Source organism: Aspergillus vadensis (genome assembly GCF_003184925.1).
Source record: "Aspergillus vadensis CBS 113365 unplaced genomic scaffold BO88scaffold_1, whole genome shotgun sequence".
Classification (NCBI taxonomy): Eukaryota; Fungi; Ascomycota; class Eurotiomycetes; order Eurotiales; family Aspergillaceae; genus Aspergillus; species Aspergillus vadensis.
The window spans coordinates 220,987-247,809 of NW_020292039.1; the positions used below are offsets into that span (position 1 = coordinate 220,987).

General features: G+C 51.8%; 8 protein-coding genes across 8 annotated transcripts; 7 read left to right on the forward strand and 1 right to left on the reverse strand.

The window, feature by feature from the left end:
* Nucleotides 1–4,675: 4,675 nt before the first annotated feature.
* BO88DRAFT_420594 (putative serine/threonine protein kinase) lies at nucleotides 4,676–6,616 on the forward strand (the record flags this gene model as incomplete). The annotated part of the gene is made up of 1 exon (XM_025708456.1): nucleotides 4,676–6,616. The coding sequence occupies one exon, from the start codon at nucleotides 4,676–4,678 to the stop codon at nucleotides 6,614–6,616; it is 1,941 nt and encodes a 646-aa protein (XP_025567896.1).
* A 1,063-nt stretch (nucleotides 6,617–7,679) lies between these two features.
* On the forward strand, nucleotides 7,680–13,718 carry BO88DRAFT_439662 (Sad1/UNC domain protein; the record flags this gene model as incomplete). Its single annotated transcript, XM_025709724.1, has 6 exons — nucleotides 7,680–10,583; nucleotides 11,297–11,355; nucleotides 11,416–11,505; nucleotides 12,219–12,288; nucleotides 12,391–12,849; nucleotides 12,909–13,718. The coding sequence occupies exons 1-6, from the start codon at nucleotides 8,115–8,117 to the stop codon at nucleotides 13,716–13,718; spliced, it is 3,957 nt and encodes a 1,318-aa protein (XP_025567897.1). The 5' UTR covers nucleotides 7,680–8,114.
* An 88-nt stretch (nucleotides 13,719–13,806) lies between these two features.
* BO88DRAFT_399797 (ribosome biogenesis GTPase LSG1) lies at nucleotides 13,807–16,146 on the reverse strand. Its single transcript, XM_025705401.1, has one exon. It carries the CDS (start codon nucleotides 16,059–16,061, stop codon nucleotides 14,067–14,069), a length of 1,995 nt encoding a protein of 664 aa, XP_025567898.1. The 5' UTR covers nucleotides 16,062–16,146; the 3' UTR covers nucleotides 13,807–14,066.
* A 397-nt stretch (nucleotides 16,147–16,543) lies between these two features.
* BO88DRAFT_376984 (ribosome biogenesis protein LTV1) lies at nucleotides 16,544–18,089 on the forward strand (the record flags this gene model as incomplete). Its single annotated transcript, XM_025704381.1, has 2 exons — nucleotides 16,544–16,566; nucleotides 16,634–18,089. 2 exons carry the CDS (start codon nucleotides 16,544–16,546, stop codon nucleotides 18,087–18,089), a joined length of 1,479 nt encoding a protein of 492 aa, XP_025567899.1.
* Nucleotides 18,090–18,806: 717 nt separating this feature from the next.
* On the forward strand, nucleotides 18,807–19,943 carry BO88DRAFT_447948 (ceramidase; the record flags this gene model as incomplete). Its single annotated transcript, XM_025710409.1, has 6 exons — nucleotides 18,807–18,836; nucleotides 18,925–18,985; nucleotides 19,033–19,176; nucleotides 19,243–19,527; nucleotides 19,586–19,703; nucleotides 19,760–19,943. 6 exons carry the CDS (start codon nucleotides 18,807–18,809, stop codon nucleotides 19,941–19,943), a joined length of 822 nt encoding a protein of 273 aa, XP_025567900.1.
* A 303-nt stretch (nucleotides 19,944–20,246) lies between these two features.
* Nucleotides 20,247–21,884, forward strand: BO88DRAFT_376988 (cobalamin-independent methionine synthase II family protein). The gene is made up of 2 exons (XM_025704382.1): nucleotides 20,247–20,655; nucleotides 20,714–21,884. The coding sequence occupies exons 1-2, from the start codon at nucleotides 20,397–20,399 to the stop codon at nucleotides 21,679–21,681; spliced, it is 1,227 nt and encodes a 408-aa protein (XP_025567901.1). The 5' UTR covers nucleotides 20,247–20,396; the 3' UTR covers nucleotides 21,682–21,884.
* Nucleotides 21,885–22,121: 237 nt separating this feature from the next.
* Nucleotides 22,122–23,357, forward strand: BO88DRAFT_483220 (oxidoreductase,short chain dehydrogenase). Its single transcript, XM_025712206.1, has 4 exons — nucleotides 22,122–22,243; nucleotides 22,303–22,369; nucleotides 22,438–22,568; nucleotides 22,634–23,357. The coding sequence occupies exons 1-4, from the start codon at nucleotides 22,220–22,222 to the stop codon at nucleotides 23,348–23,350; spliced, it is 939 nt and encodes a 312-aa protein (XP_025567902.1). The 5' UTR covers nucleotides 22,122–22,219; the 3' UTR covers nucleotides 23,351–23,357.
* Nucleotides 23,358–24,925: 1,568 nt separating this feature from the next.
* On the forward strand, nucleotides 24,926–26,612 carry BO88DRAFT_483221 (putative MFS transporter; the record flags this gene model as incomplete). The annotated part of the gene is made up of 3 exons (XM_025712207.1): nucleotides 24,926–25,686; nucleotides 25,743–25,976; nucleotides 26,063–26,612. 3 exons carry the CDS (start codon nucleotides 24,926–24,928, stop codon nucleotides 26,610–26,612), a joined length of 1,545 nt encoding a protein of 514 aa, XP_025567903.1.
* Nucleotides 26,613–26,823: the final 211 nt, after the last annotated feature.

Below are 26,823 nucleotides of genomic sequence, written 5' to 3' on the forward strand. Positions count from 1 at the left end.
CCCAGGAGTCTGTCTGTCTATCTGTCTGTCTGAGACGTAATCTCCCTGCCTTCCCGTTTTAACCCCGCAAATCCTGTTACAGATGATGGGCCGAGTTGAAGGAAATCCCGCGCGGTAAACAGGATCAACGTGGATCACGCAGGTTTTGTGCAACATCAATAGACGTTGTTGATTGATTGATTGATTCAACACGGTCTGGTTTCCCTGGGTTATCTGGCTGGCCTGGACCGAACCACACACACCAACCCTCTCTTTCTCTCTCCTAGTTGTGACTTGACTGACTCAATTGTCTTTTTTTTCTTACTTTGAACCTTAGGTACTAATCCTTTGGGGAGAAAAAGGTACCTGATGCGGTGCTGAACTTTTAGGTACTTACCCTGACTCAGATTGTTAATGTTAGGTACTTACTCTGTTGGTTTACTACCTCGTCGGGTAGATATGACTTTTTACTTTCTTACATACTTTTTTCTCCGCATGGGCAAGTCAGAAAAATAGAGGAAATTATCCAGTCATATCATTATCTCTCGTATGATCGGTGATACCTGAGTATCGTCAGTACTACTTAGTAACTAGTAGCATCGTCTACTGCCACCTCTCGGAACCTAGGCTTTAGTCTCCTCTGATGATCGGCGCGCAGCAATATCCGTATCTACCGACAACAGCTTCTTCCCCATACTACTCCCTACTAGTCCACTGTGTCACAAGTTAGTAACTCAACGAATAGTCCGGGATCATCCTCCCGGGCCTTTTTTCAGAACAGCCGACCCAAACGAATGGTCAATTATTGGCCACGACTTCGCGCCAGTCGTTGCTTGCTTGGGGCTGGCGTCATGCAGCCTGGAAATAGTGGCCACTGGGGCATTCTGTCTGATTGGGTCCTGAGGGATCCACTGTAGCATCACTCAGACTGTTGTGGCCGCCCGCCAGGCCAACTCCAGGCACCCCCCGGATAGGGACTAGACCAGTTACTCCAGAATAGGTATGGATCCGTATTTGTTACTTTACTTAACTTACTCACTTAGTAATCATGTCGGGCGCAACTCTTGATTGGATTTGTTCCCGCTGCCGGCCGAGGGCGGGAGAGTCAGTGGATGAACTTGGAAATGATTAGTATGCTCTGAAAATGGAAACAAGATAGCGATACGTAGTCTAGGTGCAATCATCGCGTGTTCAAGTGTGTGTCTTGTCTCCATCGTCACCGGTTCCTCTGGTGGGGTGGTCTCTTTCCCCCCCCCGTTTACTGTTAGATGGTGGATGGATGGGTTTAGGATCGATCTGATCTGGTCTGGTTGGGGACAGAAGAGGGGAAATGAGAGCGGGCCATTCGGTGATCATTACCTTAGCTCTGGGGGGATGATGAAGACGATGGCTATTATGATGATGATGATGTTGGGTATTACGAAAACCGCCGCCCCCTTGTTGTGTTGTTGACTGACTGGTCTCAACGGAAATAGTTATACCTCGGATGCACTATTCCGTCATTGTCAATGTTTGGAGGAATTGAGTGGTGGAAGAAGGGAATGGTGTAGTTATCTCCCGGAATATATTGATTGTACTTTGTATCCGTCTATCAGGGAACATAGCAAGGTGGATGATAAGTGATGAAGATAGATAACACAGCTCGGATGGGGTGGGAGAGACCCTGCCGGGACCTGCAGGAACTTAGCTTAGCCGGTAGACTTGGTGCTGCCTTGGTGCCCAGGGCGTACCCTCCATGTCCCCTGCTCAGGCTGTAGTCTACTCACGCCGTCTTTGCTTGGGAGGTAACTCTAAACCGGCGCTTAACTTGACTTTTGATTCTACTGCACCAATTGAAAAGTTATGAATATATATTAACTTTTGGTTATCTAATGGTCATCAACAATTTACATAAATTAGTTCAAAGTTAGTGATTGATTAATTACTTTACTGTGTAGTTACTGTCAGCAGCCGTTAGTATTGGCAAGCTGGCCGCAATCAGGACAGGTTACATGTACCTGAGTCTGGGGGCTTGCGGTACCTAATACTCCGTAGTTACTACATAATAATACATTTCCCCAACAAGCAAAAAAAAGGAATGAAAAGAAAAATGCCTCGGGGAATTGACGCATTCAATGACACCTGCCTCCCCAGCCCGTCATTTTAGAATTGCAACAAATCTCGTCATTAAAATGCCAAATGACAGTATCATTATTGACAAAGCAGTAATGGAATTGAGACGACCTGGCAACAATGGCAGGGGATGACTCAAAGGGAGAGAGACACAGCGGAAAAGTGGAGGAATGTTCTGGGCTGCTGAGGTGATTGATAGGCAGCCAGGAGAATAACGCCTTCGTAATCAATGACTGGAACGCTACTGAAACATTACTTGGAGCCATTTAACGGCTTCTCGGAGGCAGTGATTCCCGTGCTCAACTATCCATACTCCATAGATAGTAATGACCGTAAATAACTGGGTAATTTTATTATCATTATTATTACTACTAATATGGTTATTGGATTATTGATTGACTCTGGTGCCTTTTGGTAACTGGATAACCAGAATTTGAGAGAGAGAGAGAGGGGAAGAACTCAAAGACTTGAGTTGAGTCAACCAGACAGAGTTGGTACCGCAAAAAGGGTCGGCTCTTCCATGACGCTGCGGGTTATGGAGAACCTTCCAGGACAGGCAATGCTGAATCACCGCCGCGCGGATTCTTCTGGCGACGGACACAGAGGGAAAAAGGGAAGGGAAAACAGTCATTCAGGGGGCGCAGAAAGAGGGAGTGGAGTCGAATGGCCGGATGCGGCCTCTTTTTCTCGACCTGCCGCCAGTCAAGTGGGTCGGCCGGAAGATCGCACGTACAGTATTGTTACCACTTGACCACGAGGGAAATGGGGGTTGCCGGGTACCATCCTCGCAGGCACTTGGCCCGATTGGGGAGTCTGGAGTATGCATGAGTATGCATGATTACCGTAATAAACACCCGTCATTGGCCAGCAGCCCACCCACCCTGGAACCAAGGCGACGTAGGAGGTTCTCGCTCGTTCGCCCACTTTCTCGCCATCGCTGCAGGTTGAGTGGGTTTGTTTCCCTTTCCCTCCCCCAAGGTTCCGAGAGTCGCCCCCCTCCGACTAGCCGTGCCTAGGAAATACTAGGAATATGGAAGGGCATAGAGTCCAGTCGTCACCCTCCCTCCGTTTCCACCCTCTCCCCCCCCGTACTTTTACGAATTACCGTACCTACCTAAACCCCATCTGATCCCAACTGCTATCATCCGGAACCTCCTTATCCCTATCGCTCGCTCTCTCTCCTCTTGCTCATCCATCCTCTCCACCTCACCTTCCTACTCACACCTACACTCTCACCTTCCTCTTCACTTCTCCTCCTTTCTCTCTCCTACTCTTCTCTTCCTCTCTTCCTTCCTATCCTTCTCCTTCATCATCTCTTCGTTCCCGCGCTCCCAGCTACCAATCCATTGCTCCTTCTACATCCGCGCTTCCCCAATTAGCCTTCCCAACCCAACCCATCAACTATCGCCACCCCATCATCTTCCTCTTCGCCTCACCACCTCTATCGCGACACGATATAGTACTGCTTGCAATCCTCTGATTAGGTCACATTGCCAAAGACTTCCCCACTAGATCTACTTCAGAACAGAGTACTTGTCCTGTCCTCTACGGTCTAATCTGCCTCGCCGCTGTCTTCCTGCCTGGCCTTCCGAACACCCTGCGTGACTCATCTCAAAGCCAACCACGTCGAGAGTTCCTCGGACCCACGAGTCCCTCCCTCAATCCAACCGTCTCAAAGCCGCGTGCTACGTTTCAATTGCAGAGATACGTGTTGAGGGTTCTGCGTCTGCTGTGAGGTCGACTTCTGCTTAGTTGTCCATCCGTTCGCCGCGCAACCTGGGCCGGGTGCTGGTATTCGGTTCTTCACCTCGTTCTCCTACGGGCCTGAAGATCCATCATACCAGTTGTCCAGAGCCCCGCTATACCTCCTATATAGTTCCTCTCTCTCAAATCTCCGGACTATATATCATCGGGCGACTTATGACCTTATAGCCGTCGGTCCCGTCCTCGATCACTTCCCCTCCCCCCTGAGTCACGACCCCTCTCCGGCCCTTCAGCCTGGTGTTCGAAGGCCTTTTTCAGTTACGAGCCTTGTTTGTTTATACATTTGGTGTTCAAGTCACGATATTACGCAGCGTTATTCTCCCTTGGTCCTTCTATTTGGTGTCCCATTGCCGGACATAAGTCATTCACTTCGACACATTCTTTCTCTCGACATACTTCCGTTCCTCGGGCTTCGCGCCTCTACACTTTTGAAACGATATACAGATGCACTCATAACAGTCTCTACTATTTCCTAGCCGTCGTCAATCACCCTTCTCCCAAGGGTATCTGCACTGCGCTTCGCGCCTACTCGTCGTCATCATTTTCTTTTCGTTTGTCACCATATCCTCTCTTCCCGGTATTTATATGAAACTGTGACTCAACAAGCCGGTTGTTTTCTTGTCTTCTTTCTACTCTATTCTCCTTCATCTTTCTACTTCCATTCTCGGTGGTCGAGATCTGCTTGGCATTTGACCATCTTGGTTGTCTGGTTGTTTGAATTATTCTTGCATCCGTCTTGCGATAACCTCCATCGACTGCTATAAACCACTGGAACGAACATCTCTGGGAGAACATCGTCTAGTCCGACTATATATCAGATATGGAGTGCCTAAAGAACAGCTTTGTGGAGGGTCAGCTCCTTGATGGGCGCTTCCGAACAGTCGCCCCTCTGAACCACGGTTCGTTTGGCATGGTCTTCCTTGCTATCGACACCAAGACTGGCCAGGACGTTGCTATCAAGTGCCTGACCAAGGGTGGTGCCTCGCCGTACGATGCTCGTTTCGAAGAGCTCGACTGCCACCGACGCCTTGCTCATCACCCCAACATCGTCAACCTCATCCATTCGTTTGAGACAGATGCTCACATGTACATCGTTTTGGAGTACTGTTCCAACGGCGATCTGTATGAGGCTATCAGGCTCAACCGTGGCCCCTTGGAGACGGAGCACGTGCGTGATTTCATGTTGCAGCTGGTCAGCGCTGTCGAGTTCATGCACGCCAATGGCATGTACCATCGTGATATCAAGCCAGAGAACATCTTCTTGATGCAGGATGGATCCATGAAGCTAGGTGACTTGGGTTTGGCGACCCGGGATACCTGGAGTCATGAGGCATGTGTTGGAAGTGACCGCTACATGGCACCGGAGCAGTATGACCCTTCGACCTCTGGCTACTCTCCCGCCAAGGCCGACATCTGGGCGATTGGTATTTGCTTGCTCAACGTTCTCTTCGCGCGGAACCCATTCGCTACCCCGACCGAATCCGATATCCTTTTCGCGGACTATGTCCGCGACCGCCAATCACTCTTCGACATCTTCCCCAACATGTCCCAGGATACCTTTGAGATCCTGAGATTTGCCTTGGCTATCGACCCCGAGAAGCGCTCCCTTTCTGGTATTCGTGATTCTATCATGCGGACTGTTTCCTTCACTACCGATGACGAAGCATTGGATGAGTTCTGCACCGACGACCGCGAGGTCGTTCCCGCAAGTGCCAACCGCGAGCCTCTCCGGACGCCTTCCATCCAGAGCCCGCACATCAACCAGGGCGATTCGTTCCCATGGGCCAAAGCCCTCCAGGCCAGCCCCCCTCAGCAGATCCGGCAGCTGTCTGCTATTCCCGACAACGAGAGTTACTCGGAGGATCTCTTTCCTCCTTCGGAGACTGCTGGCACATCGTGGTTCTCAGTTCACCAGGGCACTCCCTCCATGGCATCTGTTTTGGAGTCTGCTCTCGGCGATTCGTTCCGGCCATCTGCTTTCCGCAAGGGTGAGCTGCGTTTCCCTCCACCTTCGGATCCGGTACCCATCACCGGATCTCTTCCCAGTCATACCACCAAGCCTTTGCCTTCTCTTTCCATGGTCTTTGGTAAGAAGAAGGACGAGCAGATTTCCAAGAGCTGGAGTGATCTGTGGGACGAGGAGGAGGAGTCCGAGACTGAAGACCTGGCTTTCCAGCAGCGGCGCGAGCAGAACTCCCGTAGCTGGAGCCACGAAAGCAGCAGCCCTGTCGAGGGCAACGTTCCTGAGCTCTGTGGCCCGCTGACAGGCCTTCGGGATTCTGTGACTCCTTCTATGCTTAACGTTCGCGCTCAGCAACCCAAGCCTTCGGTGCCATCCGAGGAGACCTCTGGGAAGTCATGGAATATTCCCATGGCCTCCACTGGCCTCAAGACTCCCCCTCGCACTCCGGACAGCCCCCCGAAGAACTCCAACAATGACAAGTGGGCTGCCCTGGGTGATCGGAGGAGGAACTACAAGTCTCCCGAGGCTTCACTCGGACGCAAGAAGTTCCCTCTCAACATGAGTTGGAGGAAGGACTGGGGCTTGGGATCTTCTGGCTTCGACTACGGCTCTTGGGCTGCCAAGAAAGAAGCCTCTTCCTTCCAGGATCGCCGCCGACGCCCCTTCCAGGAGAAGGGACGGCGTCGCGATGCCTGGGAGTCACCCAAGTCTGCCAACGTGAAGGTTCCCTATGACTACGATGGCAGTATCGATGAGGATCTCGACCTTGTCGGTGGCTGGCATGACCTCCACCTTTAAGAGCTATGCCTCCTGCCTTCGTTCCCGCTCTGCCATAATCCGATTCCTGTTCGTTGTACCGACCAAATTACCCTGACAAGAGTGGCAAATTCTAAACAACTTTATCTACCGACAACCAAACTTCTCCGGCTTGTTTTCTTCTTTTTTACTTTTTGATTGATTTTTGAAGCGTGTCTCTCCACTCGGCTTAGATGCACCCGCGTCGGGTGCATCCGGCAGCCTTATATTCAATATTTTATTTTCCCCTCTTCTTCTCTACCGTTACGATAGAATGTTTGTATTCGGCAAGCCTCTCACGTCGGAGGTGCTAGTGTTTTGATTCCTATCCTGTATAATATAGCACTCTTCGAAGGAGCAAGCATGGGGATGGGCGGTCGAAAAGTGACTCATCTGCTGGATTTGGGAGGGATTGTTGTGTGGAGGATGTGATTTTGTCTGTTTCTCTTCTCTTCCCCTTTCCATTCTTTGCACAATGTCAACCTTTCAACTTTTCTTACCCAAAAAGAAAATGGTTCAACCTGACGGGGGCCTGGACGACGAGGCAGGCGGAGGACGATGGCAGGTGGCTTGGAGGCCACCAGGGATCTACGAAGATAACAATGAAAAAAAGAAAGTCATGGAAAAGCAAGACTACTATGACCATTCATCCACATCTTGAGGCGACTGTGCCGACCAGGCGCAGGACTGGTTTCTTTGTACTGTAACTAGCTGGTATGGTGAGAGTGATACGAGGATACTGGGGATAGCCAGAGGAATCTACTATGATTCGATGTGGATAACTGCCTTGCCTGTGTGTAAACCGAGTAAACTGAGTAGACGGTATATGTCCATAGTAGTCATCGTCAGATCAATGTAGATTGCCAGCTGTTCTGGTGTGACTCACGGCCTCTACACCGTAGGTTTGTCCCCGTCACCTAGTATAGTCTAGTCAGTAGTAGTTAGTAGCTAATGATGCCACTATGTTTAGTGCCAGTGGCGGGAGAGAAGGCGGTGGCAGGTCTCCGTTCCAGACCGCCGCGGGAAAGAATGGAGAAAGACAGACTCTCTCGGTCAATCAATCTATCCTCGCGCGACAACGCCATCTCACACCCGGTGAGCAAAGAGGCGGTGTTTTCTGGCGCGTGGCCTCTTGCGCGACTTGTACTACCTACTTTTCCGACCTCCTTTGCTTCCCCGAAGGTTGTTGTTTCGACCATTCATTTATCCTCGGATCTTCTTCTGATCCGTGTGATTACGATCCCCTGAAGGAGCGCGCCGCCTACTGATAAGGAGCGAACTAACTTTACTACTGTCTTCGCTTTCTTTCTTTCCCTCCCTCTCCTCCAGTCTATAATAGCTACTACATAAATACATCAGTCCCTACAGTACATAGCGCAATGAATCTTGCCCGAAATACATCAACATAATCACCCCGACCTCCTATCCTATCTTACGTGCTACTTGTCCGGAAGACAGAAAGAAAGAAAGGTCGCATTGCGACACAGTCCCGGTCAAAAAAATGACCACCAGCTGGACCGCCACACAATGGATTCCCTGGATGACTTTAATCTCCACCTGGATTGACGGCACAACCGCAGACCCCAGTCAGACGATATGTCCCGCGCCGAGTTGGCAAGTCGCCGAAGCCGAGTTCATCCAGTGGCCTCAGTGTCCGGAGACGCGATGGGAAGCGGACCCGGCTACTTCTCTCTCCGCGGCACAACAACAACCGTTGCTGAAAGCACCTGAGGAGACGCTCTCCGTTGTGTCTGTTTCCATGGCTGCTTCTTCGGAGAGCAGCGCACGGCCTGATCATGAGCTCGATACCGAATCGCCGCTCGATAATGCGAATTTCCTGTCGTTCGAGGATTGGAAGAAGCAGAATCTGGCCAAGGTTGGCCAGTCTGCGGAGAATGTGGGCGCGCGCAGCGCTGCTGCAGGGAAAGAAGGGAGACGGCGTCCGACGGGGATTAATAATGCGTTGGATTCGCTGGGTGAGGATGTTGAGATTGAATTGGATTTTGGTGGCTTTGGGGCTGATACGCCGGAGGCGGCGAAGCCGACGTCTTGGGGGGCTCGTGTGTCGACTGGGGGTACTGAGGAGGGGGGTTCTGTTGGGGGTGTGGATTCTCTGGCGCAGGGTGTGCCGCCGGCTGGGGGTGTGTCGAGGTCGAAGGATGCGGGGACGACGTGCAAAGAAAGGTTCAATTATGCGTCGTTTGATTGCGCTGCGACGGTGCTGAAGACGAATCCGGAGTGTACGGGGTCGTCGTCGGTGTTGATCGAGAATAAGGATAGCTATATGCTCAATGAGTGTCGGGCTAACAACAAGTTTTTGATTTTGGAGCTGTGTGATGATATTCTGGTTGATACGGTGGTGTTGGCCAACTATGAGTTTTTCAGCTCCATCTTTCATACTTTTCGCGTCAGTGTGTCGGATCGGTATCCGGCGAAGTTGGACCAGTGGCGCGAGCTGGGCATCTACGAGGCGAGGAATACGCGCGAGGTTCAGGCGTTTGCGGTGGAGAATCCGCTTATCTGGGCCCGGTATGTCAAGATCGAGTTTCTCACGCATTATGGGAATGAGTTCTTTTGTCCGCTGAGTTTGATTCGCGTGCATGGGACGACTATGTTGGAGGAGTATAAGCATGATGGGGAGGTTAGTCGGACAGATGATGTTGTGGCTGATGAAGAGCTCGAGCCTGCACCGGCGGCTGCTGAGATAGAGACGACCTCTACGGTGGATGTTGCACCTGCAGCAGGTACGGCAGAGCAGAAGGTGGACGAGCAGACGCCGGAGACTTGCCCTAACCCCGGACCCATCGTTGATGAGACGGTTGTGATGCAGCTTCTGGGGGTGCTTGAGACATGTAGTATTCATGACTCACCAGCTGCTGGGGTTGAAGGGACTCAGACATCTCTCAACCGCCCGTCAGCTACTGACGCTGCACCTCCCAAGGGCGACGATACTGCGTCTGTTGGTAACGAAGCTTCAGCCGAGGCAGGGGAGCAGAAAGTGACTGTTAGCCCGAATGTTGACTCGGCACCTTCGTCTGCTACAACGGCTGGTCCAGAAACTACATCACAAGGTGAAGCCGATAGCCGGTCTACTGGCTTCACCAAGGAAGAGCAAAGCGTAGCCGCGGAGACGACGCGGTCAACAGCGACACAGCCTCCTTCTGCGAACCCGACTACGCAAGAGTCATTCTTCAAGTCCGTGAACAAACGGCTACAAATGCTGGAATCCAACTCCAGTCTTTCACTACTGTACATCGAAGAGCAATCGCGGATCTTGCGCGACGCATTCAACAAGGTTGAGAAACGACAGCTGGCCAAGACGTCGACATTCTTGGAGCAACTGAACGTGACGGTGCTTCATGAACTGAAGCAATTCCGCGAGCAGTACGACAACGTCTGGAAGAGCGTAGCACTCGAATTTGAGCACCAGCGCATCCAGTACCATCAGGAGGTGCATTCGCTAAGCGCGCAGCTGGGCGTTCTCGCTGATGAACTGGTCTTCCAGAAGCGGGTGGCCGTCATCCAAAGCATCATGATCCTGTTCTGCTTCGGACTGGTGCTCTTTTCCCGTGGCGCCGTCAGCAGCTACATTGAGTTGCCAAGCATGCAAAACATGGTGTCGCGGTCGTACAGCCTGCGGTCGTCATCACCTCCGTTTGGGTCGCCGTCTGTGAGCCCGACGTCGTCGGGACGGCGTGCGGGCGGCCACCGACGCAACCTGTCCGAGGATTCCCAGGAAGATGGGCCGATTAGTCCCACACTAGCTTACTCTCCACCGACGCCTGTCTCCGATGTGATGAGCTCGTCGGAGGAGGTAGAGAACCACAGGGGTGACTCGTTGGCACTGCCGGAGGTGGCGCCACCAGTCCGATCGCGCAGTAGCCCGCCTGACCTCAAGGGAGGCGAGGAGTCCATTGAAGAATCATCTAGCTCGGGCGAGTCACCCGTGTCTCATGAAGGGAATGCCGCGGTGGCCGAGGCCTAGTGATGATGTGGTCGTGGCATGTGGAGCCCGACATGACAGACGGGTTGCATTCTGGCTGCAGGTTCAGCGCGGTGGCGATGTCTCGGCCGCGTGTTTCCAGGCCAACAGCTGCAGAAGAGCTTATCTGACTGAGTGACGAGACGGCTGCCATTCCTGGAGAAAGTGTAATTGTGTTGGTCACGGCAGCAGCTGGTGACACCGGAGAGAGTGCAGGGGGGACGCAGGGAATATGTATGTTTGTATGTACACATATTGTAGAGGAGTACGGAGTACAGCTACGCGACATGATGAGACGATGTATATACCCATGACCATTTACAGTGATTATTGAAAGGACAAATAATCGATACAAATGATGTACTTAACCACTTACTACCTAAGTGAATAGACAATGAATGACATCTTCGGGTGCTGGTAATGGAGGTGGTTGCCATGACAACAATCGACGGGTTTTTCTTGCCTTCGATTCTTATCCTCTTCCCTCCCACTGCCTTCCATTGACTCTTCCTCCACATCTCTGCTACTACAAGACTACCTGTTTCTCATCTCAAGAACCAGATACCTCTCTCATCAGAAAGATATTCTGAAATCAAAAAGAAACAATCAAAATGGACTCCCACCCCCTCACCGACCGCACCAACACCCACCTCGCTCAAGACACCGAGAAGTTGAACGAGCTCAAGGCCGCCCCCGCCAAGATCAACTCGATGGAATATCATCGTCAGGTGTTGCAGGGTAAGTTGGAGAATGGCGATAAGTGAGTACCACACTCTTTTTCTAGATGTGTATGTGCGTACGGATGTTGACTGTCGTAAAGGAACCAAGCAAGCTATGTCTCTCCCTCGGATGATATCATGAGTCCGTGCTCCAAGAAGTTGAGTGACTTGAAGGGCAAGCGGTTTAAGAAGTATGCTCCCTACTTCCTATAGATTACAGATTGAAGATGATACTAATGAACTGTGTGTAGTGCCGGCAAACCCCAGTCCCTCTTCGCCAAGCTCGGCAAGAAGAATTTCGAACAGCAGTCGTCGGCCCAGAAAGAAAACACCGAGGCATGATTTTTCAGATCATCTCCGGGTAAAGAAGGATACATCTGTCTGTGTTTGCGCCGGTCGCAATACTCCGATTACATGATGATCCAGTAACCGGGGTGATTCATTGCTTCTGTTGTTTTTGTTAATCTGCATTGGTTTGCTCTGGGTCGGTTGTGGTGTTTGTTGGTTCGGTTTGGATTGATTGGGTTTATGAGAAAATCAAGGCTCGATATGGGATTCGGCCATGCTTTATGCTTTTTTTCTTCCTCTTCTTCTTACGCTTCACTTCTTACTGCTTTATTTGTCACATCAATCAATCAATCAGTTGGTTGATTGATAATTCTTTCATATTGATAACTATGGATGGTTAATGAATGCAATGCGTGAATATGCTGCTGCTGACTCATCGGCCGATCAGCCGAGGTTCGGTCGGCTGCTTCTCCGCAACCTCAGTTCTCCGCATTACTTGCTTCAGCTTATAATCCCATCCTCCCTATTTCACTTCCATTCTTTTTTCTTCCTATCATATCTTATCATCCTACTTCCAATCAATCAATCAATTCAACTCTAGTATCCACAAAAGTAGTAATCAATCATGTCCGCCTCCACCCGCATCCCCGTCATCGCTCAACCCTTCGTCAGCGACCGGGCCAAGCGTACCCTCGACCAGGTATACCTCCATACCTCCCTATACCTCCTTCCCACAGCTACATCCCCCCACCACCACCCCCCCAACAAAACAACTAATAAAGTAACAGGTCGAACAATTCGTCGAAAAAGAATGTATTCCCTCGGAACCCATCTTCCGCGCGCAACTCGGCACCGGCGCCCAGCGCTGGTCGACCTACCCAGCGATCATGGAAACGCTGAAACAGAAGGCGCGCGAACAAGGCCTCTGGAACATGTTCCTACCCAAGAACCACTTCTCGCAGGGAGCCGGGTTTAGTAATCTTGAGTACGGGCTGATGGCAGAGTACCTGGGCAAGAGCACGATTGCGTCGGAGGCAACGAACAACGCCGCCCCGGACACGGGTAACATGGAAGTGCTGGCCAAGTATGGTAACGCGCAGCAGAAGAAGGAGTGGTTGGAGCCTCTTCTTGAGGGGAAGATCCGGTCTGCGTTCCTCATGACGGAGCCGGAGGTCGCTAGTAGTGATGCTACTAATATTCAGTTGGAGATTAGGAGGGAGGGGGATGAGTGGGTGCTTAATGGTTCTGTATGTTTCCACTCTTTTATACCCCCTTTTCAAGAGGATATAAACTAATTCTGGTATAGAAATGGTGGTCCTCCGGCGCAGGCGACCCCCGATGCGCCGTCTACCTCGTAATGGGCAAGACCGACCCGACGAACCCAGACCCTTACAAGCAACAATCCGTGATTCTGGTGCCGGCGCACAACACCCCAGGAATCACGGTGCACCGGATGCTAACCGTGTACGGGTACGACGACGCCCCGCACGGGCACGGGCACATCACATTCAAGAACGTGCGGGTGCCAGCCTCCAACATCGTTCTCGGCGAAGGCCGCGGCTTCGAGATCATCCAAGGCCGGCTGGGTCCTGGACGGATCCACCACGCGATGCGGACCATCGGGGCGGCCGAGAAGGCGCTGGAGTGGATGATTGCACGCATCAACGACGAGCGGAAGAAGCCGTTCGGGCAGAATCTGTCTTCGCACGGGGTGATTCTGGAGTGGGTGGCTAAGTCGCGGATTGAGATTGATGCGGCGCGGTTGATTGTGTTGAATGCGGCGATTAAGATCGATCAGGGGGATGCGAAGAGCGCGTTGAAGGAGATTGCTCAGGCTAAGGTTATGGTTCCGACGATGGCGTGTGGGGTTATTGATCGTGCGGTGCAGGCGTATGGCGCTATGGGCGTTTGTCAGGATACGCCGTTGGCGTATATGTGGGCGTGGGTGAGGACGTTGAGGATTGCGGATGGGCCTGATGAGGTGCATTTGTTGCAGATGGGGAGGAGGGAGAATAAGAGTAGGAAGGAGGAGGTGAGGAGGAAGTTGAAGTGGCAGGCGGAGGAGGCGGAGAGGTTGTTGGGGGTTAGTGCTGCTGGGGGGAAGAGTCGGTTGTAAGAGGTTGTTGAGTATATTTGGGGGTAGTGGGGTGGTATAGTGGTTTATTGTTGGTTGGTATAGGATGATTAGTATTGTTTGAAGATTTGCATGCAAAGTCTCATGAATCATATTCATCATGCACCGTCCTGATGATAGGACTGCTCTAAATAACATCAATGGATATAACGAAACGTCATCATCTCCCTATCTCCCTCTATCCCTCCCCTGTTCACGTACTAACTCATGTTTAAGTACGCCATACCTAATCCCATAGTCATCGTGTAATGCAACCTAACTTTTCCCATCCAAACCTTATCTAACGAACAAAAAAGAAAACCTGGATATAGACTCGCCCGCGAGCAGCTGCTAATAATCCTCGTCCATCGCGTTCTTGCGCACCTTCTTAGCCCGCCGCTTATTCGCCTTGAAGTGCTTCTTTGACGAACCACTCTTCACTTCCGATACGTCAACGCCCCGCTCCAGAGCCACCATCATGCGCTCCTTACGACCTGTTAACTGCTTGCGCATTTCCTGGCCTTGGTCCGTGTACTGGGCATTGAAAGGAAGGGTGAGACGGCCCGTAGAGCCCTTGGCACCAGGACCGAAGAAGCCCGTGTCGAGGTTGCGGGACCGCGCACCCTTCTCAACCGGCTTGATTAGGGCGAGCAGTTCCGGGTCGGTGACTTCCTCGTTCTGGAGCATTTTGGCGAGTTGGGCTTGTCGCCGGGCCGGCAGGTGGGCCATGTCGTAGAGGTCTTTGTTGAATTCAATGGGGTCGATGGGGTCGTTGCCTTCGGGCACAGGCGGCGGGTGGCAGAAGAGGAGCTTGCCGTTGACGTAGTCCTTGAGGATGTAGCGGGCGGCGCGAGACTCGTCGGGCTGACCCTGACCAGTGGTGGCGAAACCGCGGGCGCGGGCGTAGGCGCGGAGAAGTTCGTGGGACGTGGGGATACCAGTTCCTCCTTCTTCGATGGGGCGGGTGTTGATCTTCACGCCATAGACGTTCTCGACAAAGTGCTTAGGAATGCGCTGGGCGACGAGGGCAGCGGGGCCGGTGAACTCGCGCTGCTGGTCGATGGGGAGGACACCGTTGACGACGAGCTCGGCCTTGGTGGTGGCGAAGTTGGGGAACACGAGACCGGGACAATCGCAGAGCATAATCTCGGGAGACAGGTAGAGAGTCTGGAAGTGCTTGGTCTTACCGGGGGTGGCGGAAACGGAGACCTTCTTGGCACCGAGCAGTGCGTTGATCGTGCTGGATTTACCGACGTTGGGGTATCCGACCAGACCGATGGTCGTCTTCTTCTTGACTTGGCCCTCGGGCGTGTCGTTATCGGGCAAAGTGTCGGGGGTGTTGGAGAGGAAGAGTTCTTCAAGTTCTTCGACGTTGAGAATCTCTGTGCGTCGGGAAGAGCTGGAGCTGGCGCTGGGGTTGAGTTCAAGACCACCGTCGTGCTCTTCCTGGGGCTCTTCGCCGTCCTTGATGTCCAGAGACTTGGCACCCTCGGCCAACTGCTCCTCCTCGGGAATGTCCTCTTCGCTTTCGTCCTCCGAGTCGAGGTCCTGCTGGAGGCGCTCGTTGCGCTCCTTGGCCAGATGGGCGGAGAAGAAACGGAAGCTGATGTTCTGGCGCTCAAAGTGGTCAGCCCACATGGCACGCTGGGCCTCAGTCAACATGTCGGCCTTGTTAACAAGCAGCAGGTTCTGCTTCTTAGGGTCGATCTCCTTGACGTAGCATTCCAGATCCTCGGAGCGGTAGAGCAGCGGGTTACGGGCGTCGACAATCTGGACCACCAAGTCAGAACGTTCGATGACACGCCACAGCTGGCGCCAGACCTCCAAGTTGCGCTCGAAAGGAGTCATCAACAGATCCTGGTTCTCCTGCAACTCGGCCAGTCCACGACGCCAGTTCAGGAAACTCTCGCGCTCCATCAACTCCAGTTGCTGGCGGGTGGTGGACTGGTCCCACTTGGGTCGACGGGGAACGGTCAAACGGTTCTTGTTCTGCTTGTGCTTCTTCACGGCAGACTTCTCTTCGGCGGCGGACAGCAGGTAGGGGTTCTTCTGATCGGTGTGGATGATCTTGACGTTGTTCATCTTCTCGGCGGTGAAATCGGTGCCGGCCAGTTCGGCGGTACTAAGGAACTCATCGAGGGCGGCCTGCTCGGTGATACTGCGCATCTTCACCCAGGCGGCTTCGGTGGGAGCGTTGGTGATGTAGGTCTCACCCTTTTCGTTCTTGCGGGCAATACCGGCATTGTGCGAGGCCTTTTTCAAATTGGAGGCCTTGCCTTTGCCGAAACGGTCGTTCATCAGGCTGTTGCCCAGCCCGACGGAGTTTTTGGATTTAGCAAGCACCATGGTGACGGTTGTCTCTGTACCTGGGGATGACTGAGAGGGAGAGACACCAGGGATGGTGGGAGTTGAAGAAGAGAAGAAGTGAAAGAAGATTATTAAGAAAGGTTTGATAAAAACCCAATCGGGCAATTTTCGTCGAACCCCGCGCGGATAAGATAAGGCTGACTCAGCACTTTCTGCGTTCGTCCAAGAGACTGCACGATTTGTTTTGCATAGAAAGTAGGTAAAATATAGATATAGAAGAACGCAATTATTATTGGAATCACTCTAGATGCACTAAAATACTACAGCATCAGCAGTGGTGGTGGTGAGGACCCTTCGCGATAAGCGGCACGTGACCATCCCACGACCGCGATTTTTCTGCCGAAATTCAGTCCAACATTTAATCTTCATCTTTGAGCTTCATTCTCACCATCGCAACCATATCCCCTCCCTCCTCTATTTTTACTTGAGTATCTCTCCCGGATTACCGGTTACCGCCCAAAATGCCTCCCCGGAAGCAGTGGATGTACGTTGTCCCTCCATACCCCCCATACAATCAATCTATATACCCAACTAACCCACCCAACCCACAGCGACAAGAAACAAGCAACTACCTACCAACTCTTCCACCGTTCCCAACATGACCCTCTCATTCACGACCCCTCCGCCGATGACCGCGTTCTGCACCCCGTCTACGGTCCACCCAAAAACGCCCCAAGTGAATCTTCCTCCGCCTCGAAGCACCGCGGCCAAAGTCTCGCCGACCTAAACCAAACCTTCGGGGGAGCCGCGCGCAAAAACGAAGGTGAAGCCGCCAACTACGGCATTTTCTATGATGACTCGCAATATGACTACATGCAGCACTTGCGCGAGCTGGGCACCGGCGCCGGCGACGCTTACTTCGTCGAGGCCAAGACGAAGGGCAAGGACAAGGGCAAAGGGCTGAAGTTGGAGGATGCTTTAAAACAGGTCTCGCTGGACGACGGACGGAGCGAGTTCGGTGGCACCGAAAGCATGTACAGCTACGACATGCGCTCGACGGCGTCTTCCTACGTGCGCAAACCCACCTACCAGGACCAGCAGAACGTGCCCGACGCCATTGCGGGATTCCAGCCGGACATGGACCCGCGGTTGCGCGAGGCCTTGGAGGCGCTCGAAGACGAAGAGTTCGTGGACGAGGACGATGAGGAGGATGTCTTCGGCCAGTTGACTACGCGGGCAGAGGAAATGGACCCGGGTGATTGGGAAGATACCCTCTTCGACGATGTCGAGGAAGAAGACGATGGATGGGAATCCGATGCGACAGAAAAGGCCCCCGTGCAGATGGACACCACAGCTGCAAAGGCCCGCTACCAAGACTCTGAGCATGAGGACCAGCCCGGCGAACTTCCCGAACACAACGAGCCCGCGCCCGACATGCACCCCGAAGACCAAGGCTGGATGCGCGAATTCGCCAAGTTCAAGAAAGACGCCAAGTCCGGCAAAGCAGCCCCCGCCGCTCCTCCCAGCGTCGTCCCCTCCCAGCAGGGCAGCACCCTCGCCTCGACCGTCTTCACCGTGGGAGGAACTCCCATCCGCCGCAAGAAGCGCAAGGGCGCCCTCACTAACCCCTCCGCCTACTCCATGACTTCGTCCGCCCTTGCCCGTACAGAGGGTCACCGTCTCCTCGACGACCGCTTCGAGCGCGTCGAGGCCCTCTACTCCCTCGACGAGGAGGACGAGTTCGACGACAACATGTCCATGGTCAGTGGAATGACCGGCATGACCGGTATGAGTGCCGTGTCGGGCATTTCGACTGCCTCGTCTCAGGCACCGAGTCTCGTTGATGCGAACGGCGAGGCTGTTCGTCCTTCCCACAACTTCAACAACATCATGGATGACTTCCTCGCTGGGTGGGACGATAAGACAAGTGCCCAGGCTAAGCGAAAGGGCGCCAAGGCGAAGCGTGGAAAGAACGGTAATGAGGCCATCGGTATTCGCATGCTGGATGAAGTTCGGCAGGGATTGGGCCCTGCTAGGGTTCCTGGGAAGGTGTCGGGGAGGGCGTAGTGGATTACTTCTTTCTGAGTGAGTGAGTGGGATGTGAGTTGATGGGTATGCTTGAATGATTGCAACGATACCAATTTATCTATCATTTGGTGGGAATAAAAATGCGGGATTGGCGTTAGGGTGTGCATGTGTGCGTGAGATGAATTGCATTGCTTGCCTGGTGATAGACTATCTACTATTTAACTATCATATAAAAGTTTCGGGTGTTCATACTACTTGATTATCAGTACTATTAACTTGCCTGGTGTAGATGTAGTCTCTGTCTCATACTGTACATTCGATATAATTATACACGGGGTATACTATCTACCTATCTATCAAATACATCATAAGCGTGATGTATCGATGGAACAGAATCCAAGTACCAAAAAATTACGTGTACCATCAAGAATCATAATATTCTTGTCGAGCGATAATTTAGATAAAGCCACAATCACTCAGTTGAAATAGCAATGAGACTGGGGCTGGATTTACCAAAGCGCTATCCGGCTCTTACTGCGGGTCCATAATCCTTCGAACCAGGGTCATAGATGACAGCTTGCAGGAGACATAAGCCAATTTGCTGGTGCCTAACCCATGGCAACTGATGGAAAATCACGTATAAATCAGGTCTCCCCGATATGTGCCATTTCCTAATCACTATACTTGCCAAAGGTTCCTTACTATGGCCTCGGAAAGTCCCTTTTGGGGCCCATCTACTTCACATGCTAAGTTAGTATGAAGGCCACGATCAAGTCCAAGCTAACGGTGCAAAGTTTTTGCGAGGAAATAATTGGTTTATTTGAGAGCACAGAATATTCCCGGGTCTATCCTTCCTAACAAGAACATCACATAGGACTACGTGGTGACCAGATACGTCGCCAAGTTTATCAATACCCTAACCAATCTTGTGTACAGTATGTCGCGACCTGCCGCTTCTACAAGTAAATCTAAAACGGCGCAGTATTCTACGCAACATACGGAATCAACCATCTCCGTCGACAATCGAATAAGAATGTCTTCCGCGTCCTTCCCTACTGGGGTTTGATGGGCGTTGGTATCGCTTCTGCAGCTTTTCACATGAACCTGAAGTACCATACTCAGATGAGTACGCCATCCACTACCTTCCATTGCTAGGCTACGTAGTGTTGTTTACGAAGTCCGTTTGTAACAGTGGACGATGTGGCCATGCATCTCACCACAACCCCGGTCCTCCACCGCGTCATGACAGTGAACACTAGTCGCAGAACCTCGATTATCCTAGCCTTTCTTCTGAATGCAGCTCTTATAGGTCTCATAATACACCATGCACTGACAGATGAGCTCATCTTACATTCCGTCACGTTCGTGGTCAGCGTGACAATCATTGGAGTCCGTACGATGCAGTTGATCACCACTCGAACGCCAAAGGATTCTCTCGTTCGACGGCAGATCTGGGGTATTGTGAGGCTCGGAGCTGGTAAGACCAAAGCATCTACCTATCATTTTCATGTTTTTCAGTACACTGACTGCCAAAGCTATATTTGAGCTGGGATTCCTCGTCTGGTTAGTTGATGGGTGGATTTGCGAATGGCTGAGGAGCTGGCGGGCGACTATTGGCCTGCCGTGGGCTTTTCTGCTGGAACTACATGGGTGGTATGCAGAGTCATGCCTTCTTCTAAGGGTCCGAGCTAACAACCGGTATAAAACAGGTGGCATATCTGTACCGGAGTTGGCGCTTACATATTCATCGTGGTGATTGATCACCTAGTGTCGGGTGAAGATGTTGGAGCTATTGAGGAATCATTCGCCTGGCCTGCGCCGTGGGCTTCTCGTTCTATTTTTGCGGGTAAAGGTTCAGCCCTGGGTGTCACGCCGGATCTCAAGACAGACTGAGGCGAGAACACTACAAGTAGGTTTGAGGCGGGAGACGGATGGGGACGAACGTTGGTCGGGGTAGAACTAAGCATCAGATATGCTGCGAAGCCAAGCTTTAAGCTCACATTCTTCAACCACTTAAGCTATGATGGAATCCGTGAACCACGAGCATTCTGTACAGTCATAGCAATGATTGATGAATCCGAAATAGGAGATAAGCTTGTACCGGAATAATATTCAGCCAATGAAGAAGCCAAACTTAGTCACACACGTCCCACCCAGCCAATCGGCAATACGGCATTGAGTCAGTTGGAAGCGATCGGACCCCCGCAATGCACCCCACCGGCAATTGCCCTTGCCGATGCACCCCGCCTTCCGGTCTCAAAAGCTTCGAACTCTTGCCTGCCAGAAATTTCAATCCTCTTATTCAGAGTATTTTTGAGCAGATTTGGAAGAACAAGCTCAGACGCAATGGCCAACCAGCTTCATAGTGCCCCGCCCTTCCGGGCCGAACATATGGGCTCCTTGCTGCGTCCCGACAACCTGCTTGCGGTGCGCGAGAAGATCCGCGATACCGGCATTTCGGAGGAGGAGGCTGGTCTGCAGGCCGTTGAGGAGGAGACTGTTCGTGATGTTGTCAAGCTCCAGCGGGACCTGGGCTACAAGGCTGTCACTTCTGGTGAATTCAACCGGACCCGTTTCTGGGGACAGATGTGGGATGAGTTCGAGGGTATGGTTCATCGTTCTGATTCTGTTACCGTCGATCATATCATTGATAAATATATCAGGCACTATCCGTCTTCAGGATGCTGAAGCTTCCATGTTCAGACTCTACCATCCCGATGTGGTCAGTCTGATTGAAAAGGACCGCAAGGTCATGCCCGGTGACTCGGTCATCGCTGGAACCAAGCTTTCCTGGAGCCCCGAGAAGTCGGTCTCGAACCTTCATGAACTGAAGCTGGTTCAACAGGCCCTGCCTGAGAGTGAATGGCACACCATCAAGCTGACCATGATCACTCCCGCCTGGTTCCACATGCGCTACAAGCAGGGTAAGGCTTACACTCCCGAGGCCTACTCCAACGATGAGGAGTACTTCCAGGACGTCGCAAAGGTGTACCAGGCCGAACTTGACGCCTTGTACAAGGCTGGACTGAGAAACGTCCAGTTCGATGACCCGGGTATGGCCTACTTCTGCTCCAAGGCCTTCCGTCAGGGCTGGGAAGAAGACAAGGACAACATCGGCACGGTCGAAGATCTGCTCGACGCCTACATCAAGCTGTACAACGACTCAATCAGCAAGATCCCTGCTGACATGCACACCGGTATTCACCTTTGCCGCGGCAACTTCATCGGAGGCAGACACTTTGCGGAGGGATCCTATGACATCATCGCCAAGAAGCTGTTCGAGAACCTGAACGTCAACACATTCTACCTTGAGTATGACACCGAGCGTGCAGGTGGCTTTGAGCCCCTCAAGTTCTTGCCCAAGAACAAGAACGTTGTTGTTGGTGTCATTAGCACCAAGCTTCGCGAGCTGGAGGACAAGGAGGCTATGAAGGAGCGGATCTACAAGGCCGCCGACTTCGTTAGCGCTGGTAGTGGTGAGACTCGCGAGGAGGCCCTTAAGCGGATCTGCGTCAGCCCTCAGTGCGGTTTCAGCACCCACGAGAGCGGATACCCTCTGAGCCTGGAGGACGAGAAGAAGAAGCTGGGTCTGACCAGGCAGATCGCTGATGAGATCTGGGGACAGCCTTGAACTTCTCAAAGCAGCGACTGGGGCGGTGCTTTCCGCCCTTTTGACAGAGAAGGAAATGTGATGATGTCAAATGAGTTATGTATTTAACGTGTCATATTAGCACGTGGCAAGATGATGTACATATGGGAGTGGTGAGGGGTGCATCGGTAGGCGCAATTTGATAAAATTAGGCTGAGAAGCATGCGTATATGTAGTGACATGACACACCTCCACTAGTAGAGAAAAACACAACTTGATGGAGACTTCTTACCATTGCAAAGCGAGCACGCCCAATACCGCATCATTGTTCCCCAGGATTCATGCTTCGGAAAACTACGCAAAAGCAAAAATATGACATGTAATTCGTTCACCGCTTGCACCCCCAAATGGCATCGACCAGAGCACGTATCCAACTAGTTCCGGCCACGTTCATCTCCCATCACTCAGGATAAAAAGCTGGGACTTAACTATTCTTCGTCACCAATCAAGACAAGACCCTTGTTTGACGCAGCCTCACTAGGATTCAAGCTCCACGCCCGTGCGGTAGCCAGACCACAACATGACGTTTGACGTGGAAGGAAAGGTAACCGCCTCACTTTCTTTTGAATCCCAATCTCCAGTGGGTTACTGAACATAAACCAGTATGTCCTTGTGGCTGGTGGCTCCAAGGGTCTAGGAAGGGAACTCTCCTTGTCGCTCGTAAAGAGGGGTATGTTGAAGAAGAACCCCATTCCATGGCATGCGTACGGCAGACACTGACCAGCAATTGACTGCTAGGAGCTCATGTGACAGCAATCGCACGCTCTGAAAATGATCTGGACAAACTCAAGGTGGATATGGACGCTGTGCGCGTACACGAAGACCAAGTTCTCAGTATCCAGCGTTTGGACTTGACCAATAGCGATGAGGTCCGTGCGAATAGTATCTCCGAATCAAAGAAAGAACGCTTTTTAACCAGTCTATCTTTTACCAGGTGTCCGGATTCATCAACGGGTTTAAAAAACGCATAACTGCCCTGTTCTGCATCGCAGGCGGCGCCGGCGAGGAAGTAGGCCACTTTGTGGACATTTCTGCGACATCAATTCAGAGCTGCATGGAGAGAAATTACCTCACAGCGGCGTTCATTTCTCAGGCTGTCATGAAGATTTGGGCCACCGAGCTGAAACTGGAAAAAGAGCACGCTGAAGTTCAGCAATCCCGCCACCTTATCTTCACAGGGTCCACGGCGGCAATAGTTGCAGTTCCAGGGTACGCCGCATATTCGCCATCGAAGGCGGCTGTCCGCTCCTTAGCCGATAGTTTGAGGCAGGAGAGTCTCATGTATTCTCCTGCTGGATCTATACAGGTCCACTGCAGCTTTCCCAAGTTATTCATGACGGAGAGGATCAACGTACAACAAGCACGGAAGCCGCAGATATGTAAAGAGATTGATGGCACTGCCGATAAAATCGGAGGGTTGACGGTCGAGGACGTGGCTCGGCAGATTCTTGCAGGGCTTGATAAGGGATGTTACATGATCCCGACGGATCTGCAGACGCGGTTTCTACTGAATAATATGCGTGGGCCTAGTCCGCGGGACTATTCCTTGGTTGACTGGCTGCTTAGCTGGGCTGCTTTGTTGATTTATCCCGTTGTGGCTACGATTGTGGATTGGAAGGTAATGAGGTATGGCAGACAGCGGCGTGAGTAAGTTCGATATTGCCTCATATGATGGAGATGCTGCTGTTCCATCCTTTTGACCCACTTAGGAGGATATGATACGCAAAGTCAATGCAATCAATCAGAATTAATTATGCAGTATCGCTAGTGCAGTGGCCTCCGCATTTACGTTATGGGAGAAACCACTCAGGGGATGGAGGAAAACCCATATTAAGGCCCAAAGATAAACCAGAGAAATCCAAAAATTTCTGGACTGCTAGTTAGCACCATCCCTTCTGAAAATATCTAGAAGCAGATGATAGAGGCGGCAGTAGTTGCAACTTCCGCTGAGCATCCCGGAGGGTCTGATGAACATAGAGGAATTAGATATAAAGAAGAGTGACTGAGGGGAGATGAGTGGCAGATCATCTCCATATGATAAGACTAAAACGAGACAGCGAGACTGGCATGAGGTATGACGAACGGCATGGCCCTTCAGCGGAGCTTTAGATCCGGGAACCTTCAACCAAGGCCCCTTTCAACGGTCATAGGACACAAGTAGCATAAAGTTACATTGGCTGTAGCTGATTAGATGCCAAGGGTCTTCATAATTATTCTTGTTCCATAATTCCCAACCAGTCGCTTAGAAACGTGACATTCATCTTGTTGACCTCTCCCATCTTAAGCGACTTCGGTGGATTCGGCGCAGGGCATGTCGGTCGACCAATGAAACAATTGGAAGAAAAAAATTATCATCAAGTTAGTGAGCAAGATACGGCGAGACAATGACCTCGGTCGAAGGAAATGTGATGATTGGTTTAGATACTGAAGCACAAATTTAATTGGGGAATGCGAAATGGCAGGCAGGTCAGCTGACGGGAAACCAAACCGACCAACCGATATATACTACTTTGGCTTATCTATTTCAATAATTCTAGCTCCAGAGTCATGTGCAGGGATGCATGCCTTGGTAGACAACTAGCATGTAAAGTAATGAAGGTTATATTCGGCAATCCTCCAACTGGGCAATCTTCATGTGGTCCGAGTTGATAGCACAGGAAATACCAGTTCAGATGCAGCTGGTCTGTTCCACGCGCCAAGCCACCTTTCTTCACTAAGCTGTTCTCCTCGATGGAGGACCGTCCGGCGTCATTGTTCTGTTCAGGAGAAAAGCATGTGGGTTATACATATTAACCTTAGGATAGCTTATTTGGATTTTGATTACGACTGGTAGGTCTAGGCCCCATAAGAAATCTGTGGGGGAACATTTGCTTTGACAGTATTTACTGTTTCTAACCCTAGAATCATGAGTATCTTGCCTGTTGTTGCTCACATGCCCTGATATAGAAACTGGTCAACACTCATATTCGGGATATGACCCAGCTGACAATCCATAGAAGTGTCCATATACTTAGTGATACCTCCATATCATATAGTAGAGTCCAGTACTATTCCCCAGAGTTGACTTCATTTTCTATGTCGTAATCAGTGGAGGGCGCCCTCCGTATAGAGAATAGTTAGGGCAAATGAGTCAAAAGCGGGTCCAGTGCGGGGACTCCGCAATGGGTTCCAGAATTGACATGCTTCTCGGCGTCGCTATCTCCAAATTTTTTCGCACACTGCCGCCATGTCGACGACTACCACTACAGTGACCAGTGAGCTCAGCTCACTCCGTCTCTCCGCTGAAGAAGTCCGACTTCCAGCCCCTCGAGATGACCGAAAGTCGCGCCTGCAACAAGTCGTTGTCATCACCCAGCTGTTTGCCGTCACTCTCACGGCCAGTGTGATCAATGGCTTGGTTGTAGTCGGACTCCCCACCATCACTGCAGACCTCCAGCTGCCCCCTTCGCTCTCCCTATGGCCATCCTCGGTATGCAGTCTCGCCACGGCCTCTACACTTCTTCTTTCCGGCTCAATTGCCGACACAATTGGCCCACGATGGGTGGAACTAGTTGGATCTCTCGCCAGTGGCGCCCTGATGCTTGGACAGGGTCTGTCGCAAACTGGCATTGAGCTGGTGATCATGCGAGCCTTCCAGGGTGTCGGTCTCTCAATGCACCTCGCCTCTTCGGTGTCCATTGTTACCCAACTTTTACCCCCTGGTAAAGGCCGCAACCTGGCATTCTCTTGCATTGGTCTGAGCCAGCCATTGGGCTTCTCACTGGGCCTAGTAGTAGGCGGCATTTTAATTGACACAATCGGCTGGCGCGCAGGCTGGTACATCGCCGGAGGAATCACTCTCTTCTTCACCGTCATCGGACTGTGGTCATTACCCAAAAGCCCCGTGCAGCGAGACGGGCACATTCTCCGCAATGTCCGAACCAAGATCGACTGGGTAGGAGCTGGACTTGCTTCAGCATTCATGGCATTGCTCTGCTACCTGCTCGCGTGAGTACCTTCAAACACCAACACTATACCCCAACCTAACCAATTCACAAACACAGCATCCTCAGCGCAAACCCCTCCCGCATCCGCTCCGCAGAAAGCATCATCATCCTCTGCGTCGCCGCCATCGCCCTCCCCACCTTCATCACCTGGGTCCATTTCCAAGTCAAGCGCGGCAAACCAGCTCTAATCCCCAACGCACTGTGGAGAAACACCTCTTTCTCGAGCATCTGCGCCACAGTCGCCCTGTCCAACGCAGTAATCAACTCCATGGAACTCTTCGCCAGTTTATTGTACGTCCCCACCTTCCTCCCCTTCTCCTTCCCTTGTCACCCCCTTCTAATTTCATCACCACGTACTAACAAAACACCTCAAACAGCTTCCAGGAAATCCAATCCCTCAGCGCCCTGGGCGCCTCGATCCGCATCCTCCCCAGCCTAATTGTCGGCGTGCTCATCAACCTCGTAATCGGCTTCTTCGTACACCGCATCCCCGCCTACTGGATTGTAACCATCACCTCCTTCTTCTGCGCCTTCTCCCCGCTCCTCATGGCCGTCATCAACCCAGCCTGGACATACTGGGCGAATGCCTTCGTCGCGCAACTCCTGCAGCCCATTAGCGCGGACGCGCTCTTTACGGTAGGGTTGATCGTTATCACGAATGTGTTCCCGGATGATACGCAGGCGTTGGCCGGAGCGGTGTTTAATACGTCAGCACAGTTCGGGAGTGCGTTGGGGATGGCGGTGTTGCAGGTGATTTCGACGGTTGTGACCGAGGAAAAAGAGAAGGGTGGGGAGGTAGAGAAGGAGGCGTTGATGGAGGGGTATCGGGCGAGTTTTTGGACTATGTTTGGGTTGATGGTGGTTTGTACGGCAGTGGGGTTCTTTGGGTTGAGGAGATCGGGGAGGGTGGGGTTGAAGAGGGATTAGATTGTTTTTATTTTTGGTTGTTTCGGGGGTTCGTGGTTTATTGTTCTGCTGGTAGGGGTGTTGGGTTGGGAAAAGTTTGTTGGCTTTTTATCTTCATTGTCTATATTGGATTGGTATGGTTTTTAGGGTTGTTGTGCATCTGCAGGAAGTGGACATAATAGATTGTGACATTATGCTTAGCAAAGGGAAAGGGAAAGCATACTTCCAATAA

Coding starts and splice junctions, on each gene's coding strand:
- BO88DRAFT_399797 (XM_025705401.1), bottom strand. CDS start 16,061: ATGGTGCTTGCTAAATCCAAAAACTCCGTCGGGCTGGGCAACAGCCTG.
- BO88DRAFT_483220 (XM_025712206.1), top strand. CDS start 22,220: ATGACGTTTGACGTGGAAGGAAAG. Junction 22,244..22,302: donor CGTTTGACGTGGAAGGAAAG/GTAACCGCCTCA, acceptor AACATAAACCAG/TATGTCCTTGTGGCTGGTGG. Junction 22,370..22,437: donor CTTGTCGCTCGTAAAGAGGG/GTATGTTGAAGA, acceptor ATTGACTGCTAG/GAGCTCATGTGACAGCAATC.
- BO88DRAFT_376988 (XM_025704382.1), top strand. CDS start 20,397: ATGGCCAACCAGCTTCATAGTGCCCCGCCCTTCCGGGCCGAACATATG. Junction 20,656..20,713: donor GATGTGGGATGAGTTCGAGG/GTATGGTTCATC, acceptor TAAATATATCAG/GCACTATCCGTCTTCAGGAT.